The 17,070-nt window shown below is 28.5% G+C and overlaps 1 protein-coding gene across 1 annotated transcript in view; it reads left to right on the plus strand.

The window, feature by feature from the left end:
• The window catches only part of MTA1-like (metastasis associated 1-like), a 112,618-nt gene extending 98,402 nt beyond the window's left edge, over window positions 1-14,216 (plus strand). Inside the window, exons 16-17 of the mRNA XM_067288430.1 lie at window positions 5,902-6,115; window positions 12,691-14,216. Coding sequence (XP_067144531.1) covers window positions 5,902-6,115; window positions 12,691-12,856 — 380 coding nt within the window. The 3' untranslated portion in view covers window positions 12,857-14,216. The remainder of the gene's footprint in view (window positions 1-5,901; window positions 6,116-12,690) is intronic.
• The last annotated feature ends 2,854 nt before the right edge of the window (window positions 14,217-17,070 follow it).

Genomic DNA, 17,070 nt, shown 5'->3' on the forward strand with positions numbered 1-17,070 from the left:
AAAGACTAATTTAGTATATTAGTATTTTACAAATTGTTTTATATATGTTTTTATTATCAAACTCTTTATTAATTGAATTGAGTTAAATTGGGTTCATATTATTGAACAAAATATAAACCATATTTCTATTTCTGTTGACTCTAAATAATAATCTAATATAATTTTATTAAAACATTAAATGAATTAATATAAAGAAGAAAAATATTACCTTAATTAACCATTTTTTTAATATCAATATTACTAATATTTTAATACAAAATAAATTGTTTAATGATTTTAAATTAATTTAAAAAAGAAACTTTTACCTTTTTTTTATGTAATTTATGTAGTACAATTCCACTGTCCATTATTATAAATACTAAGTACACAGTCTGAAAGAAAGTCACTTAACACCCTGCTACAGAATATAGAATGTACATCGAGCACATTATTTAACATGCATTACTCTCTAAAGTCTGGACTTCGTATTACCTGAAAACAGAAACTCAGAAACAGAACTGAAACTTGGAGTTTTTGTTTCAGTTATTTTTTCATTTTAACTTGACTCCACTAGCACTGAAATGAACATTACTTGGAAATGCGCCACCTTTTCATAAGTTCTGTAATTGTCATAAAGAGTTAAACATGGACAACACTACAGATTTTGCCATGCTTTCTATGCATTTATTAACAATGAAATCATTAATAATCTTTGAATTCTTTACATTTTTTGTTGTACAGACATCTGTATTTTTTAACTTCTTCAACGGATAATTCCAAATCTAGTTGTTTTCTTATCCTTTTGTTACACTTTCCGCCATTACAACAATCAAACTACATATGACTATGCATCACAAATTTTTGCATTTTTATTGGTTGCAGCATGACAGAAATGCGGAATAAAAACTGAAAAGTTAAATACAGTGGAACCTCGCTTAACAAGCACCTTGCATAACAAGTGTTTCGCATAATGAGTGGCTAGGAGAGGGAAAGTTCCAAAATGTGCACGTGCTCCATCTAGCACTCGTTCAGCTAGCATCTTAGTGTCACTTGTGATCACACATTTTTCCATACTTTTTCCAACACATATTACATATAAACATCAACAACCTTAGCCCGTTATATAATAAACATGCCAAACGATATGCCAAATTCTTGGGCTACGTAAAGGCTATAATTAAATATTAGAAATTACTTAATTTGACTAGAATTAGGCAGTTATGCCTACTTCTAGTCAAATTAATTAATTTCCATCTTGTATTAAATTTAATGACCAATTCCAAATTAAATATTAGAAACGTCTGAATTAAAAATTAACTATTTATAATTATTAAATTTAATACAAGATGGAAGCATAACTGCCTACCTGTAGTCAAATTAATTAATTTCTATTATTTAAGTATAGCCTTTACATAGTCCATGAATTTGGTATATCATTTGGTGTGTTTATCAAACATATTATCTGTGATTTTTTTTTTTTTTTTTCTGCAAATGGAATTCGCATTTCAGGTTGGTTCGTTTCACGCTAGAAGAAATGACGAAGATGATTCACGCTTCTTAACAATGTTTATTGTATAATTTTCTTTGAATAAACATTATACATAAAATATTTGAGTATATTTTTTGGCATGGAATGCATTATCGTATTTTACATTAATTTCTATGGGAAAAATTGTTTCACTTAATGAGTGTTTCACACTATGAGTAAGACTCTGGTATGAATTATGCTTGTTAAGTGAGGTTCCACTGCAATTGTTAACTCTGCTTTCAGTCTTGTTTCTGTCCAACTAAACATTCCAAAACTGAAAGTTTTGTCAGTTTGGCTTTTAGTTTTATGATTTTGTCATAGATTCCAGTAATGTGGAGTCCAGGCTTAACTGCTTGAGGTGGTTCAATAAAATCTTTCAGCAATCGATTCCTTGTGTAATTCTGACCCTAAATGATGTGCCAAGTTGACCCCCTTCCCATTAACAGTTTCAGAGTTGCATTCAATGTGGTCACCATCAAGATTTGGGCAGTCGTCACATCGGTCTGTTTATCCCTTGGTCTAATGCAGTTTTTTTCAACCTTTTTCATTGAGTGGCACCCCTGATTGAAAAATAAAAAATCATGGCACCCTTGACTGGTGGTGGATCTAGAATCTGAATAAGGGTGGCTAATGGGGCAGATGAATTTTTTGCGAAAACGAATATTATGCGCAATGCTGGGGTGGGGACTCCCTCCCCAGGAAGAAAAATTTTAAAAATTGACAGTTTTAAGTAGCATTTTAATGCAAAAATAGTGTTTCTACGTGTTCAAAATAAAAATTTAAGTCCATTGAATTTTGTCGAAATACTGACAATGAGTTACAGTGGAACCTCGGTATACGACCTTAATCTATTCCTGATGTTTGGACTTATACCGAATAGGACGTATACCAAACCAACCTTTCCCATAAGAAGTAATGTAAAAATGATTAATCTGTTCTCATGTAAAAAAAACCCCTCTTGATATGATATATTAATGGGGTTGTAAAATAATTTAAACACTGTTTGAGCACATTAATAGAAAAATAAAATTTATTACGGATTTTTAAAGTTATTACAGTATATTGTATTATATTATTTAAATCATTAAATCAAAATCAAATCAAATCAAACTCTCCTTAATACTAATAATCTGTTTAGAAATTGATTAAACACCTTTTGCAACGTTAGCAGATTTAATAATGTCTTTATTTTTCACGATTGTCGATATCGTCATTTTCGGAATACGGTATGCAACAGTTAAATCTCGAACACCCATGCCACCTTCATATTTCTCAACAATCTCTTTTTTTAGTTCCATTGTGATTCTAGTCATATTTTTAGTTTTCTATTGCGTTTCATTTGCCTTTTTGCAATTCATGATTAATAAAAATAATAAAATTTTACTTACAAATTAAAATCAGAAGAAATTTAACAAAGTTATACACTGTGTGACCGCGAACATCTAGTCTGATCTAGTACACCGATAGTGCTACTTGTTCATAGATGGCGCGTGTAATTGAATTAAGTCGTATACCGAACAAAAGTTGTATACCGAGCAAAATTTGTTTTGTCCAAACAAGACGTATTCTAAAGCAGACGTATACCGAGGTTCCACTGTATCTTGAACTACACTTAAGTAAATTTCCAAGGAAATGCCTAAAGGTCTTAAACTTTGCAACACCCTATAGCACCCCAGTTGAAAAACACTGGTTTAATGTGTTCTTGACAGTGAATTAACTTTGGGTTCATTCTATATTCTGTAGCAGGTTTGTTAGATGACTTTTTCTCACCCTGCCTGTATACTGATTATAATTATTTGAGAATCTATTATGTATTCTTTTAAATTTTACATTAGTTCTTTAGACTAAATTGTAATTTTTCAAGAAATTTCTATGTTCTTTATAACTGTTGACAAATATACATTTTGAACACAGTACAAATAAATAAGTCTACAATACGAAAAAATGCATTTTTAAAATTAGAGTTTCAATTATACTAAATTTTAAAAAACTAAATATATTTTAAAAATTATTATTTTATTCTTTAACAATTAAATGAATCTTAATATATATAATTTCGATAAAGTTTATAATGAAATCCTCAGATTTGAATATTTTAAAAATTTCATTTTTTATAGTACTTAAGCAGTTATCTATATCAGAAAAATAAGAATAATTTGAAAATTGGTTAAAAATATAAAATTTAATAAATAAAAAATATTTTAAATTATTATTATTTTTTTTTTTTATTCTGCATATTAAAACTTTTTACAATTTTAGCTTTTTGTTTAGGTGATATAGTATGGATGATTGAAATATTTTCATATTTAGAATAGAAAATTATCTTGTTTTCTTATATCATTAATCTATATCTATACTAATATATAAAGAGGTAACTAAGTTTCGTTGTAACAGGTAATCTCCGAATCTACTCATCCGATTTCAAAAATTCTTTCACCAATATTTAGAATGGACCTTCAGGGTGGACATAGGCTATATATTATTCCGTTAAACATTCATATAAATTAAAAGATATCATCTAGGATTAAGGCTTTTATGTCCAACAGATGGCGCTAACTTCGACGACTTAAGTTTGCTTTTCTGAGAGGCATTATGCCTTTCTGTGAGAATGGACTAAAGCAGATCATTTTCTATCTATCTATATAAATAAAATATAACGTTCGTTTGTTCCTACCAATTACTTTGAAATTTTGACGCAACATTGCATTCAAATACGCACGTGTTTTTATATAATATACGTGTCGAAATTCCCCACCCACCGGGGGAGATGGACGGGATTAAGGCTTACCGTAAAGAACTCTGCTTCTATTTATACTATTTTAGATGCGGTTTTTTGCGGTTTTGATTGCGTTTTAATAGGGTTCGTCAAGAGAATGTACACTAAGAAGGAATTTTTTAAAATTCCCCCCACGGGGGAAGTTTTATACATTTATAATAAATACATTTTGAGCCACAACAACGCGTGGCCGGGTCTGCTAGTGTTTAATATAGAGTGAGTGTTCTAATTTGCATTGCAGTAGCTATTATAAATGAATTACTCCTATTACAAATTATTGTTAAAAATTTGTTAAATTAAATTTATTACAATATGATAATTTTGTAAAAATGTGCACAACAAAATTGGCAATAATTAACAAATTTACTTTTGCTTTACCGTAGAAAGTGATAACTTTTAAACTGAGGTTGAAACTTTTTAGTTTCACACCTTTGAGACTTCACACGGGACAAATTTTATAACAGATGTCTATGTTTCAAATGGATGGTTGTAATTCATTTTGGAATCACTATAAAACCAGATCAAAACACTGAAAAGAGAAGCAGGATTTATAAAAAAAAAAAAAAAAATATTAGATTAGATAACTTTAAAGAAAAATTCATACCATGTTAAAATATGAACTAAAAAATATATATAACTGTGGTGACTCAGTAAAATTTACAAATATTTTTTATGTATATTATAAAGAAGACATCAACAGCTTTAAAATCTTAGAAGAGATAATGATTTTTTAAAATTATAACCAAAATGCTTTACTATGGATATAAAACTGATGCCTCTCTGATGGCTGTTCTGCAGACTATTGACAACAGGCATAAAATATGCTTCATGTAGAAATCAACAAGCCATACAATACTAGACTAAAGACTTTCAACTGTATTTGTTTGAAGTATGTATGTGTGTGCATATATATATATATATAGGAGCTGATTAGTGTGTAATATAATAGTTCTGAATGGAACATGAAGATACAAAACTGTTGCAGTGAAATACTTGTATAAATATTTGAAAATGTATTGAACTAACTCATTATGACATGTTGTATTTATATTTTAGTAGTTCTCATTAAACTCATATTGCTGTTATCAAACATGATAGCTATGATATTCTACACATTTTAAATATAAAAGCATATGAAAATATCAAAGGTAAAAAATGAACAATTAGATGTTTGAATGAAGAAAGTAACCAGGCTTATTCTCAAAATTTTGATAGCAGCTATGAAAATAAGTTATAACTGTTACAGTGTATTGGAGCGACAGAATAACAATTTATTCTGCTATCCTTATTTGCATTTGAGACAAGGTAAAAACTGTCATTTGATGATTATTTTTTATTTAGAATGAATTTCATTGTAAATAGCCTCTTTATAGTTCTAAAGTATTATCTAAATTCTCTTCAATAATATATTCCTATTAAAAATAGATACCATCAAACATCCATGTATGAAGAGGATTCAAATCCACATTCTAACAAATAGGGGATAATATTTTAATAAATCTTTTTGCTGGATCAGTTAATTATAATGTTTATTCAATTACTAATGATTCTTTAATCAATATTATCAGAGATGTAAATTGTAAATGGATGTTTTATTTATATATGTATTTTCCTCCAGGACCATCAATTAAAAGACGTGTTATAGGTAATGGTAGTACAAATACTTCTCCAGATATCTATAATATGGGAGCATTACCAAGGACAACTATATTGACACCTGTGAACGGTCGAGCTAAAGTAGCAACAATAACTCGTGTTGGTGGCCGAAAACAGATGATTAGTTGGGTAGATGCTCCTGATGATGTATATTTTGTAGCAGTAGAACCAACAAGGTAATTTAATATTTTATTTTTCTTATAAATATTTATTATAGATTTTTGGAAAATACGGTCAAAATTAGTCAAATAATCAGAGTGAAAAAGTAAATGTTTTCATTGTTATTTTCATTTGAAATTTCAAGAATATGCTACCATACATATCTGAACACCCAGTAACAAATTTAATCATCATTTAATTTGTTAAATATTTGTTGGTGTTTAAATTATATTTTAAAGCTTATTTCCATGTATTTTTCTACTTATTTTGAGTATTTTTTTCATGAGAATCTATATAAAATTATTGCTGAGAGTTTAAATGTATCTAAAATGAATTATTATACTGTTTAGAAAGAGCTTATTTCCTAATCACAAGTTAATTCTGAGATCAGTTAAATATCAAAAAGTTTTGCAGGGATATTCTTCATACATTTTTATATGATGTTAATTACATAAAATCTTACTTTAGAAAATTTTTTTATTATTATATTTGCAAGTATTGAAAATTATTACCTTACAATAATTATTACTATTTTTATCATCATCATTTTGATAGTTTGGATGAATTTCTACATTAATTAATATTGCCTAAATTTTTAACATTAGGTTGTAATTATGAAAATAATATATATACTCCAAGATGATAATATTTTTTTTAATATCAGTTTAATTAAATTGATGTGTGGTCCAAATGTACATTAATTAGTTTTCAAGTACTCAAAAAAAGGTGAGATAAGTTAAAGAAAACATACATAACTATATAATAGTATATAAAATTATTATTATCCAAAAGTTTAATAATTTTCTCTCTTGTATCATTTGACATATTAAATGAATTGATATGTAACATTCATTAGAAATATTGAAAACATTTTATTGAGAAAATGAGTAGAATTAGGAGAGTGCTGTTTCATTAAGTAGAACAATAATTCCAAACATTTTTTTTTCTTTTCAACATGTTAATGCTCTTAAACTTGTCCTTCAGTTTTTTCAATGTTAACTTGTATCATATAATTATGATTCAAGTTAAAATTGAGTTAAATTCCTGAAAAGACTTGAATTTGGTGATATTAAAAATCATTCTCTGATTGGATTCGTGAAATGCTTGAAGAAAGAATTTCAACATATATCAGGATTACAGAATATCAACAATACAGTCATTATATTTAATAAAGATATGACCTGTTAGCAGTATACTTTGTTATATTAAATAATTATCTCAAATAACCAATTGGTACAGATATACGAGGCTTATCAAACTGTAATGGAGCCAAGTAATTGAGATCACATTTTCCTGATGTGATCTCGATAACTTGGCTCCATTACAGTTTGATAAGACTCATATATCTGTACCAATTGGTTATTTGAGATAATTATTTAATTTATTAGAGGCAAAAAGCTTACAACTATAGTATACTTTGTTCTTTATACAGGGTGTGCCACAAATAACTATCCATAGGAGAGCAATGCTGAGAAGTTCTTGTAGGGATGACTTTTGTTGTGTGAACAGAGGAAACATTCCCACTTTATGCAACAAAATCTAACTCCTGCTCATATGCACAAACTTTCCAGCATTGTTCTCCTTTGGACAGTTATTTGTGGTAAACCCTATATATCTCTGAAGAAAGAAATATCTCTTGGCATCAAGTTTTAGGATTAGGGAACTACATAAACCTGCCTGTTATAATTCATTATACAAAAAAAATACGTCTAGATATGAATAAAGGGATAAATTTCAATGCAGCAATAGTTAGTCTCAGAAAAATAGCTTCTGCATTTATTTCCTGAATTTGTAAAACAGTTTACAGTTTTTTCATGTTGCTAGATGGTATTAGATGAAGAAAAAAAGGATCTGGGACTTTTTTGTTGAAACTATTCTCTCTCAGTTCTGTTCTTTTTGTAGTAAAACTTCAAACTTTGTTCTTTTTTTTCTGATACTTTGTTTTGTATTTCTGTGTTATAAATGTTCAAATATAATAATACTTTCCCATGCATGCTATGTATGTGAATTAGTGAACAAGTGTTTAATTTTAAATGTAAATGTAGTTGAAAATTAAAAAAAAAAATTTTTTTTTATTGATTGAACTCTTAATATTACTATTCAAATAACATAGTATTTTACAAAATAAACATTTGCCTATAAAGATGAAGTTATATTGTTATTTTGATAAAATAATTAATTTTTTTTTGCTGACTTTTATCCATATTAATAAAATTTATTGAAATTTCATATGTGGATTTGATTAGTTCATTCAGTAGTTGCTTTGATTCGAAACTTACAAATATATAAAATCTAAATTTAAAGTTTTATATTCCCTAAAAATAAGTTTTGATGTTAAAAAAGAAAATAGTTGCATAAAAGAGTAATAATAAAACTTTATGAAAATTCTTCTATATTAAAATTTTACATTAATATTAATCATTAGAACTGTTTTCATTCAAATGGATATTTATACTTGGTTGGAAGATTTGTTATATTTATTAGTTGTACAGTATATTATAATATATACAGGAACTCCCAGAGGGGAGAAAAAGGAGCAAATTGTCCTGGTCTCTTAGGAATTAGGGGCTCTTATGTAATGGTTTTTTGTTTAATTTACTGTAATATATATTTTGCCTCATATCTCCATTATCCCTTGGAAAGCCCTAAATGTATAATGTTTGTGTACAGTATGTATATCTGTATATCACCAATGTGTTACTTAATAAAATACTTAATATCCAGCTGATATTAGATATAATTGATTTAATCATTTCAGTAAAATTATAATTTAATCACAGTTCAGATGATGATAAATTAATATGTGAATGGCACAGGTTTTAACTTATAAAAAATGAAATGAAACAAATGATTTTACATTAAATCATATACTTTAAGAAAATTTTTGTGATCTGTTTAAAAAGTTTTCAAACTTTTAATTTTGATTTTATTTTTACATGTATGTTTAATATTATAATTGTATTGTCTCAGTTTAATATTGATTGTTTATTGATTTAAATTAAATTATATTGCTTCTAATTCTTACAATTCTCATGACTTTATCTTTGAAATATAATTCTGCTTTAGTTTGAATGTAGCAAAATGTATTATAAAACATTTCGAAGAATTTTAGATGAAGATTTTTCACGTTTGTTTTCTATCATCTTAGACAGCCAATTTCATAACATTTTGATTATCTGAATTTGTAAATAAAATTAAACTTTTAATACAACCTTACCATCTTTAGCCTCTTTACATTTAATGTTGATTAAATTAAATGTTTTTAGTCTTAAATTTTATAATTTAAACAGATACAATGAATTTGTTTATTATCATCATTTGGGATTTGCCAATACTAATTGATAGATGAATTGATAACAATAAGCAGTGTAGATAAATGAGACTATTAAATATGGACCCAATATTCTTGCCTTTTTGATTATCAAATGTCAAATATTTGGCTAAATATCAGCCGATTTATTTGGAACTGCCTGAAACATAAGGCTGGACTCTAAGCCTTAGAATAAGGTAGAGGGGCAACATCATCTATTCAATAATAAAGATTATATATGGTTTTATTTAAAAAAAATTATTATTATGTAATGAAAAGTAAAAAATGAAATCTTACCTTTGAAGTCCATCATTATTTTGGCAGCTCCACCAAGTAGTATATTTAGTGATTGTACAGTATATTTGGCAAAGCTGGAAGTATTTATGATGACCAACAAAATCACTTATTTTCCATGAATGCAGAAGCATTAATGTTTTTCAGTACAATTTATCAGTCTTGAACTATGATCTTAATAAATAATATTTGCTCAAGAACATTTATTAAAATCATATTTTTTTGAGACAGAGAAATGTCAACATTTTTAAATATCTGAGATTTTAAATGTTATTTTCATTCTATTTTGTGTTGTATCTTTTTCTTTCTTCCTTTTCTCTCTCTTTCTCACCCCAAACTAAAATGAGATTGTTCAGCCAAATACTAAATATACAGTCGAACACTAGAAACTACAATTAGAAATTTTGACAGAAATAGAAATCAAAAAGACATATTAAAATAATTTTAAAAAGTGTAACTTAAAGATTTATTATTATTATTAAATAGTAATTCATTCAATGTTGTTTGCAATACTGTCCTTAACAACAGCTATCACGGAAACTTCATGAAGAACTTCTAGCAGTTTAAATGACTGTACAGTACTTCCAGTAAACAACATTCACTGTTTAAAGTCTTAGGCCGCGACTCCACTAGCCGTAAAAGGGCCGTAAAACCCCTCACCGTAAAAGCTTTTAATCACGTGACCATGATATTTTACGCCTGAGCAGGTCGTAAAACCAACGTAAAAGCGAAGTTGAACACTGCTCAACTCGCTTTTACGTTGGTTTTACGACCTGCTCAGGCGTAAAATATCATGGTCACGTGATTAAAAGCTTTTACGGTGAGGGGTTTTACGGCTAGTGGAGTCGCGGCCTTAATTAAGACTGATCAATTGTGTGTTTTCAGCCATATGTTGAGACTGATAGCTTGAGAAAACAGTTTTAAAATGTCTGTTTACTTGAAGATAATGCTACCTATAACTGAAGCAGATTAAAATAAGCAACGTTGTATATTTTAATTTATCAATATTTTGGGATGTTCTAATTTTGACATTGATACTCATTATATGGCAGTAATAATGTCAGTGGTTACATTAAGTGGATTCTACTGCAAAGAAAGCATTTGCAAACTGAAATTTCATTATTGAATTATTTTTTCAAGTGATAAAAATTTGTTAAAATAAAATAAACGAAAATATTTACTCTGTTTTTTCAAGATGTGAAGTAATTAAACTTAAATAAAAGATTTCATAATGTTGAATTATAATAATAATAATAATGCTGTAAGAAATTTTCAGTATTTGTGTATTTACAATAATAGTTATTTTATAAAATGTAATCCCAATAATCTCATTATATAACTATATAAAATTGCAGGACGTGTTTATTGTTATAGGAATAAAAAGTAATGATTAGTATTTTATCATTGGTGCAAATTCTATTTAGATTGGTAGAAAAACTGGAAGCAAACCTTTTGCAATTGCATTACTTCAGTTTTTCTACAAATCCAAAAAGAATTTACACCAATGATAAGATATCAAACACTACTTTTTGAATTGAAGCAGAAAATGGAAAGTGCAAATTTCAGTTTAAAAAATCTTGAAATATGTTTATGGATGGATATAAAAAGGATTTAGTTTTTATAAATAAATAGTAGTATTTTGCTGATGACAACTTATCAGTTATGACATTGCTTGGAATTTTGTTTTGTTCTTGTTAAAATATTGATGGGTACAGAGAATACAGTACTACTAAGATTCTGGAATGTTGTGTAAATATACATTTTCTACCACGGTATTGATGATTTTATATATGGGAAAAATATGAGAGTCGTTTAAAATTTGATTCCATCATCAACATAAAAAGGATTAGAAAGAACAAAAATGTTAAAATTATAGCGTGTTAGAAAACTTTTTGGTACTGCTGTTCTGAATTAAGGTGTTATTGGCTTGTAAAAGACATCTTAAATTCAGAATTATGTGAATTACTACAAGTTTAAATATATTTAATATATCAACTTACATAAAAATAAAATAAAATAGAATTAAACATTACTTTTTATTAAACAAACACAAAAAAAGAAAAATTGACTTTATATGAATTCATTTTTGTAAAAAAGCAAAATAATAATAATAATGTAGAAGGAATATATATAAATTTAAAGTTTTTAGTAAAAAAAATTATTAAAAATTTCAAATTTAATAATTGTTAACTCTTGACAGTTTTCCATGGATGGCAAACCTTTTTGTGTCTGCGTGTCATATATTGAGCATAATTGTGTTTAAAAATATTTATGCATGCCGAAATTTTAGACTTCGAGTAACAATGTGTAAAGAAATGGAGTGAAAATGCTTTTATTAGAATAAATGTAAAAAAGATTGAAAAAGGATGACTAGATGATAAACCAAAAGTATATTTGAAAAAGTTTAGTGATTAACCGAAATTGTATGAAATGTTACGTGCTAGATGATTTCTGCTGACTTGCCACAGGTTCGCCATCCCTGGTATATGTTTTTAATTATCTGATTGAGATATTTTGTATTTTGTTTTAGCACAGGAATCTCAAACATATTTGAATTTTTCAAAAACGTTTCATAAAGAATGATATAAACACACAATATAGCTTTAAAAAGTGGAAAATATATTCGGTAGTACATTTTAAGTGTGTGCTTAATTCTATTTTTAGTCAATGTGTATGCTATGCTATGGATACAAATGACAATAACATTAGCACAGAATTTATTTTTAAAACAATACCTAAATTTTTTTATTTTTGTTTTTTATTTGCTTAAAAGTAATAAAAGTAGAATTACTATTACAAGACATAATTAAAATTATTGATTATTTTAAGACATCAATTTTTCTTTTTACTATTTTAGTATATTTAATTGGAAATAATGAAAATGAAGGAAAAATTAATTTATCCATTTATATTGTCTATTTTTTTTTGTCTTGATTATTATTAAATGTGATTTTAAAATTTAATATTTGGCATTTTGCACGTTTTCAGGAAAATGAGAAGACAACTGACAACAGCGGAGCTTCGTCGAGCAGCTCGTCGCCCGTGTAAAAAATTGAATCTGAAAATTCCTCACGACCAGATGGCAGTCAGTGGAGATTGTATCGTGAATCCGCCAAATGCTGGTCATCAAGATACCATCGTTATCATGGATTGAAATTGATGCAAACACTGCTGTGTCTGCTTGTGTCCCACTTTACAACATGCTCAATTGGGCCATCAGTGGTTATATAAAATTGCAAGATGTATTTACTTGCACACCACTTCACAGTTATTGAAAATAATACACGGTTTGGGATATGCGACATCTTGATAGTATTAAAATATCACGGGGATAACAGGGTATCCCAAATGACTGTAGGATGGAACACGGCAGCCATGCAAGCTGTAAACTGACCAAAGAAAGCTACGGTCGGTTCGTATGGTACTGGGCAATCTAATCCATGTCTGTTTGTGAAGTGTGTTTTCATTCTTAGTCAACTGTTTTGGCACTACCAACAGCACATTATTTAAACGGCAATAACGTTGCTGTGAATTAAAAAAAAATCCAGAGAAAAAAAACAGAAGAAAAGATTGCAACTAAAACAGTGGTGCCTGATTGTTAACATTCAAAGTTTGTTGGTGTTGCCAAGAACAAAGCAAAGTCATTGTGATCTGCAACCACACTTGTTTTCTCTGATCCTTCCTGTTTGAATTTATCAAATAAGTCTCGCTTACAATCCAAACTTAATTATGAAAAAAAATTCTGTAAATAACAATTTCAATAATGTTGCAATAGAAAGAAAAATATTATGTATAATTTTAAAGTGCGCAAATCATTTCATCAACTAGTGCACTTAGAAATTTAATTTTGTCATTGTTTTATCTAATTGACAATTCAACAGGAATAGAAGATGAAACAAGTGAAGACGTGACCATCAGTTAAATCATATACTGTAATCTTTCATTCCTTGAAAATGAAGAAACCTGCATAATGACCAGTCCTGTTCCTCATGTGATTTTTAGCTGTCTTCGTGTTTACTATTGCCAGTGACGTCTCCTAGTTATTTATAACATTTTATACAAACCATGTATGTTCTGGTGTGCCAGAAACTCAGGATAATTCACTCTTTAGTTCATGAATGTTTGATTTTGTTTCTTTAAATCCCTCCCATTTTTGCACATGCACATCGCAGCTTCGAAGATCTTAGGTATAAGGGAACACGAAAAAAATGATCTACGATGATATATTCTACCTTTGTCGAAATTTTCACAGTTTTCGTGAGAATCAGCAACATTTCGAACAGATCCTTAATCAAGATTCACATCAAAAAAAAATTATAATTACAGAAAAAAAAACGAGCTTTCTTATTTCTCAAAATTTTACATGTATCCCTTTAGTTTCTGTGTATAGTTTTATGATGTAACATTACTATTATTAATCAAATTAGCCAACAGCTGCTTTCATTACATATTTATTTTGTCACTTGAAATTTTTTCCCTTTCAGGATGCCTTAATAAAAATCCGTTTATGATTCTCCTTAGCTCATTTGTTGACCCTACACACCGTTAATCAAATAATTCATTTTCTGTTTTTAAAAAATTCGTGGATTCTGTAGAAGTGATAAAAATGTGTTTGCACGTGTTCAAATATAATTCCCTCCGGGAGTATATTATTTGAATCTCGAATATATCAGATCCACAATTTGACATGAATTGTTTCCAGTGTTGATTATTTCAAATATATTTTTAACTACTCAGATTACTATTTTCTTAACTACATTAATGTACCATATATGCAAAGATCATCAATAAAGATATTAGTAATCTGCAATATAATAATAAACAAATTATATATGATATATATATATTATATTTAAACTTTTCCGTACCAACATCTTATATCAAAAACGTGATGTATTATATAATAAACAGTTAAATAATACAAATGGGATTTCCGGATGGAAGTAAGTAGTGATTCGCTTAGTTTTTAATGAAAATGAATCGAAATTCCTTCTCAAAACGTTTAGATTCTATTAATGAATTAAATTAATTCGAAAACAAGTTGCGAGTAGCACGATATATGTAAATTTTATAGCGGAATGCGAATCAAAATTCTTAGCCACGATCCAAATATTTGATATTTGAATATCTGAATTTGCAAAGAGTTGTGACAAATCAAATCGAATAAGGTTCATGAATTGTAAAAGGTGTAGGTTGTGTCTAGTTGGCAAGCGGTTAAGTGAGCAGGCCAGTGACATTGCTTTATACAAAATGGACTATCATAGGGTTGCTTGTTACCTACACCCAAACGCAATGACAAATTCAAGTTGTGGGAGACCTGCCAATAGTGGTACTTTTGTGAAAAGACAATATACAATCTGGAATCGTAAAATTTCCTTTATAAAAATACTTTTTGCTAATCAAAACAACTTAGAACCGTAATAAACTTTAAACAAATTAAAACAACATTGATTTTTTTCACTGAAACCAGCTTACTCCTTTCATTTCTTAGTATAAAATAAATGAGCCTTATTTTAACTCACTCTCAAAATATTTTTGTGATTTGACAAAGTTTAAGGAAGAGTTTTTTCAGAGTTCTCACTTAACCAAGTGCGCGAATCGATAAATTCGCCTCTGAGTAAATGATTACATCCCGTTAATAGAATGAAAAATGAATTTTTAGACCATCGTTTGTGAGTAATTAAATTGTTCCATTAATAATGACTTTCTCAGTTTCGGTTGCAGTTATATATTGCATAATTTACGAAATGATAAATTTTTTGTCACCATACGTACTATTCGAGAATACGTAAGAAAAACTCTTCTCTATTCCAGTAATGGAATTACAATGCAATACGATTCTAGTGGTTGTAAAGAAATGAGGTTAAATAGAAATCAAGAAAAGGTTAATGTTACCTAGGTAGCCAAGATGGCGGCTCGTCTGTAATTCCAGCAAGGAAACAATGGGACGCACGTTCTAACTTACCTAACCTATTCTAATAAATTACCATAATTATTAGCAACCAAATTATCTGTTTCCTTGCTGGAATTACAGACGAGCCGCCATCTTGGCTACCTAAGGTAACATTAACCCAAGAAATATATCAGTATTAGGGTTTCTCATTTCCCAGCCTTTTGCTTATCCCGGGATAGAATTAATTATTTTTAAGATATACAAAATATCTTGAAATGATATAATTATTTTTCGTTTTTTAAAGTAATTTCATACGTTCTGTAACCTCCAAAATCATGATAATGCTGTATAAGATGTATATTAAAAATTACCTTTGAATTTTGTAGAAATTTTCACAGATAGAAAACATTTTATTAAAGTTTGCTGGAAACTGCATACAACAACAACAAAAATGCTTTGAATTGAGTTGAAAATTTGAAAATAGGAACTTAAAAGGTAATTTTCGTTTTTTTTTTTTAAATAAAACATATAAAAATTTACAATATTTTGTATTAAGATTTTAAAAAGCAAAGATGGTCAATACTCAGAACATTCAATCTGATTCTTATTTTAGTAATGAAAAATCCTGCTACCGAGAATGCCCTTTTCGATTCCAATCGATGTGAGAGGAATCGTGTTTAATGCATTTAAGAGAAGACGGATGTTATGTGTTTTTTCACCTATAGCCTGGATGATTTCTAGTTCGTTTTCGAGATTGTAGTACTGTACTTATTTTGCTCTCTATTGTCTATCTCGGCTGCTAGAAACTTCAAGCTTATAGCCCAATAATTTGGCAGTTCGTTTGTCTTTAATAATCAGGTTTATGAAGAAAAACTTCGTACTCGTTTGTATCCTTGCCCAATTTGCACAACCTGGTATAATGCAGTTATTGAAGCTACTAGGCATGGTTAAAAATTAAGACGGCATAAGCACAATTATTCCAGATATTACAGGTTCTGACAAAGAATTTTCAGTGTCCTGCCACAAATCTACGTATTGACCATTTGTGACATGCCATAACGAGCAAAAATTTAAAAATCTAATAAGTAGGTTTAAAATCTAAAAAAAAGCAATTCTGACAGTTTGAGATTCTACTTTCTATTTGCAAAATTTCCTCAATCTTAACACAAAATAAGAAAAAGTGAACTTTTAAGAGATTTGCGGGATTTCTCGGGTTAAAATAATTAGAACAACAACCGTGGTCCCGTTTGAGAAACCCTAATCAGTATAAATAATGAAGGGTGTTCCGTGAGATAGTGGCAATATTTTTACATAAAAGCCTATGGGATTCAAAAATGTTTTGTAAACAGCCAGCGCTTCAAGTGCATTGTTTCGGCGCTAGAAGCAGTTCAGGAGAATGCTTATGGTGTCTCTCTCGATGCCGTATGGTGCTCTCTTGAACCATCTTTACTATTTAATTGACTGTAATGTTTGGA

Source organism: Centruroides vittatus, unplaced genomic scaffold (genome assembly GCF_030686945.1).
Source record: "Centruroides vittatus isolate TY-2023 unplaced genomic scaffold, ASM3068694v2 scaffold_861, whole genome shotgun sequence".
NCBI classification, from domain to species: Eukaryota; Metazoa; Arthropoda; class Arachnida; order Scorpiones; family Buthidae; genus Centruroides; species Centruroides vittatus.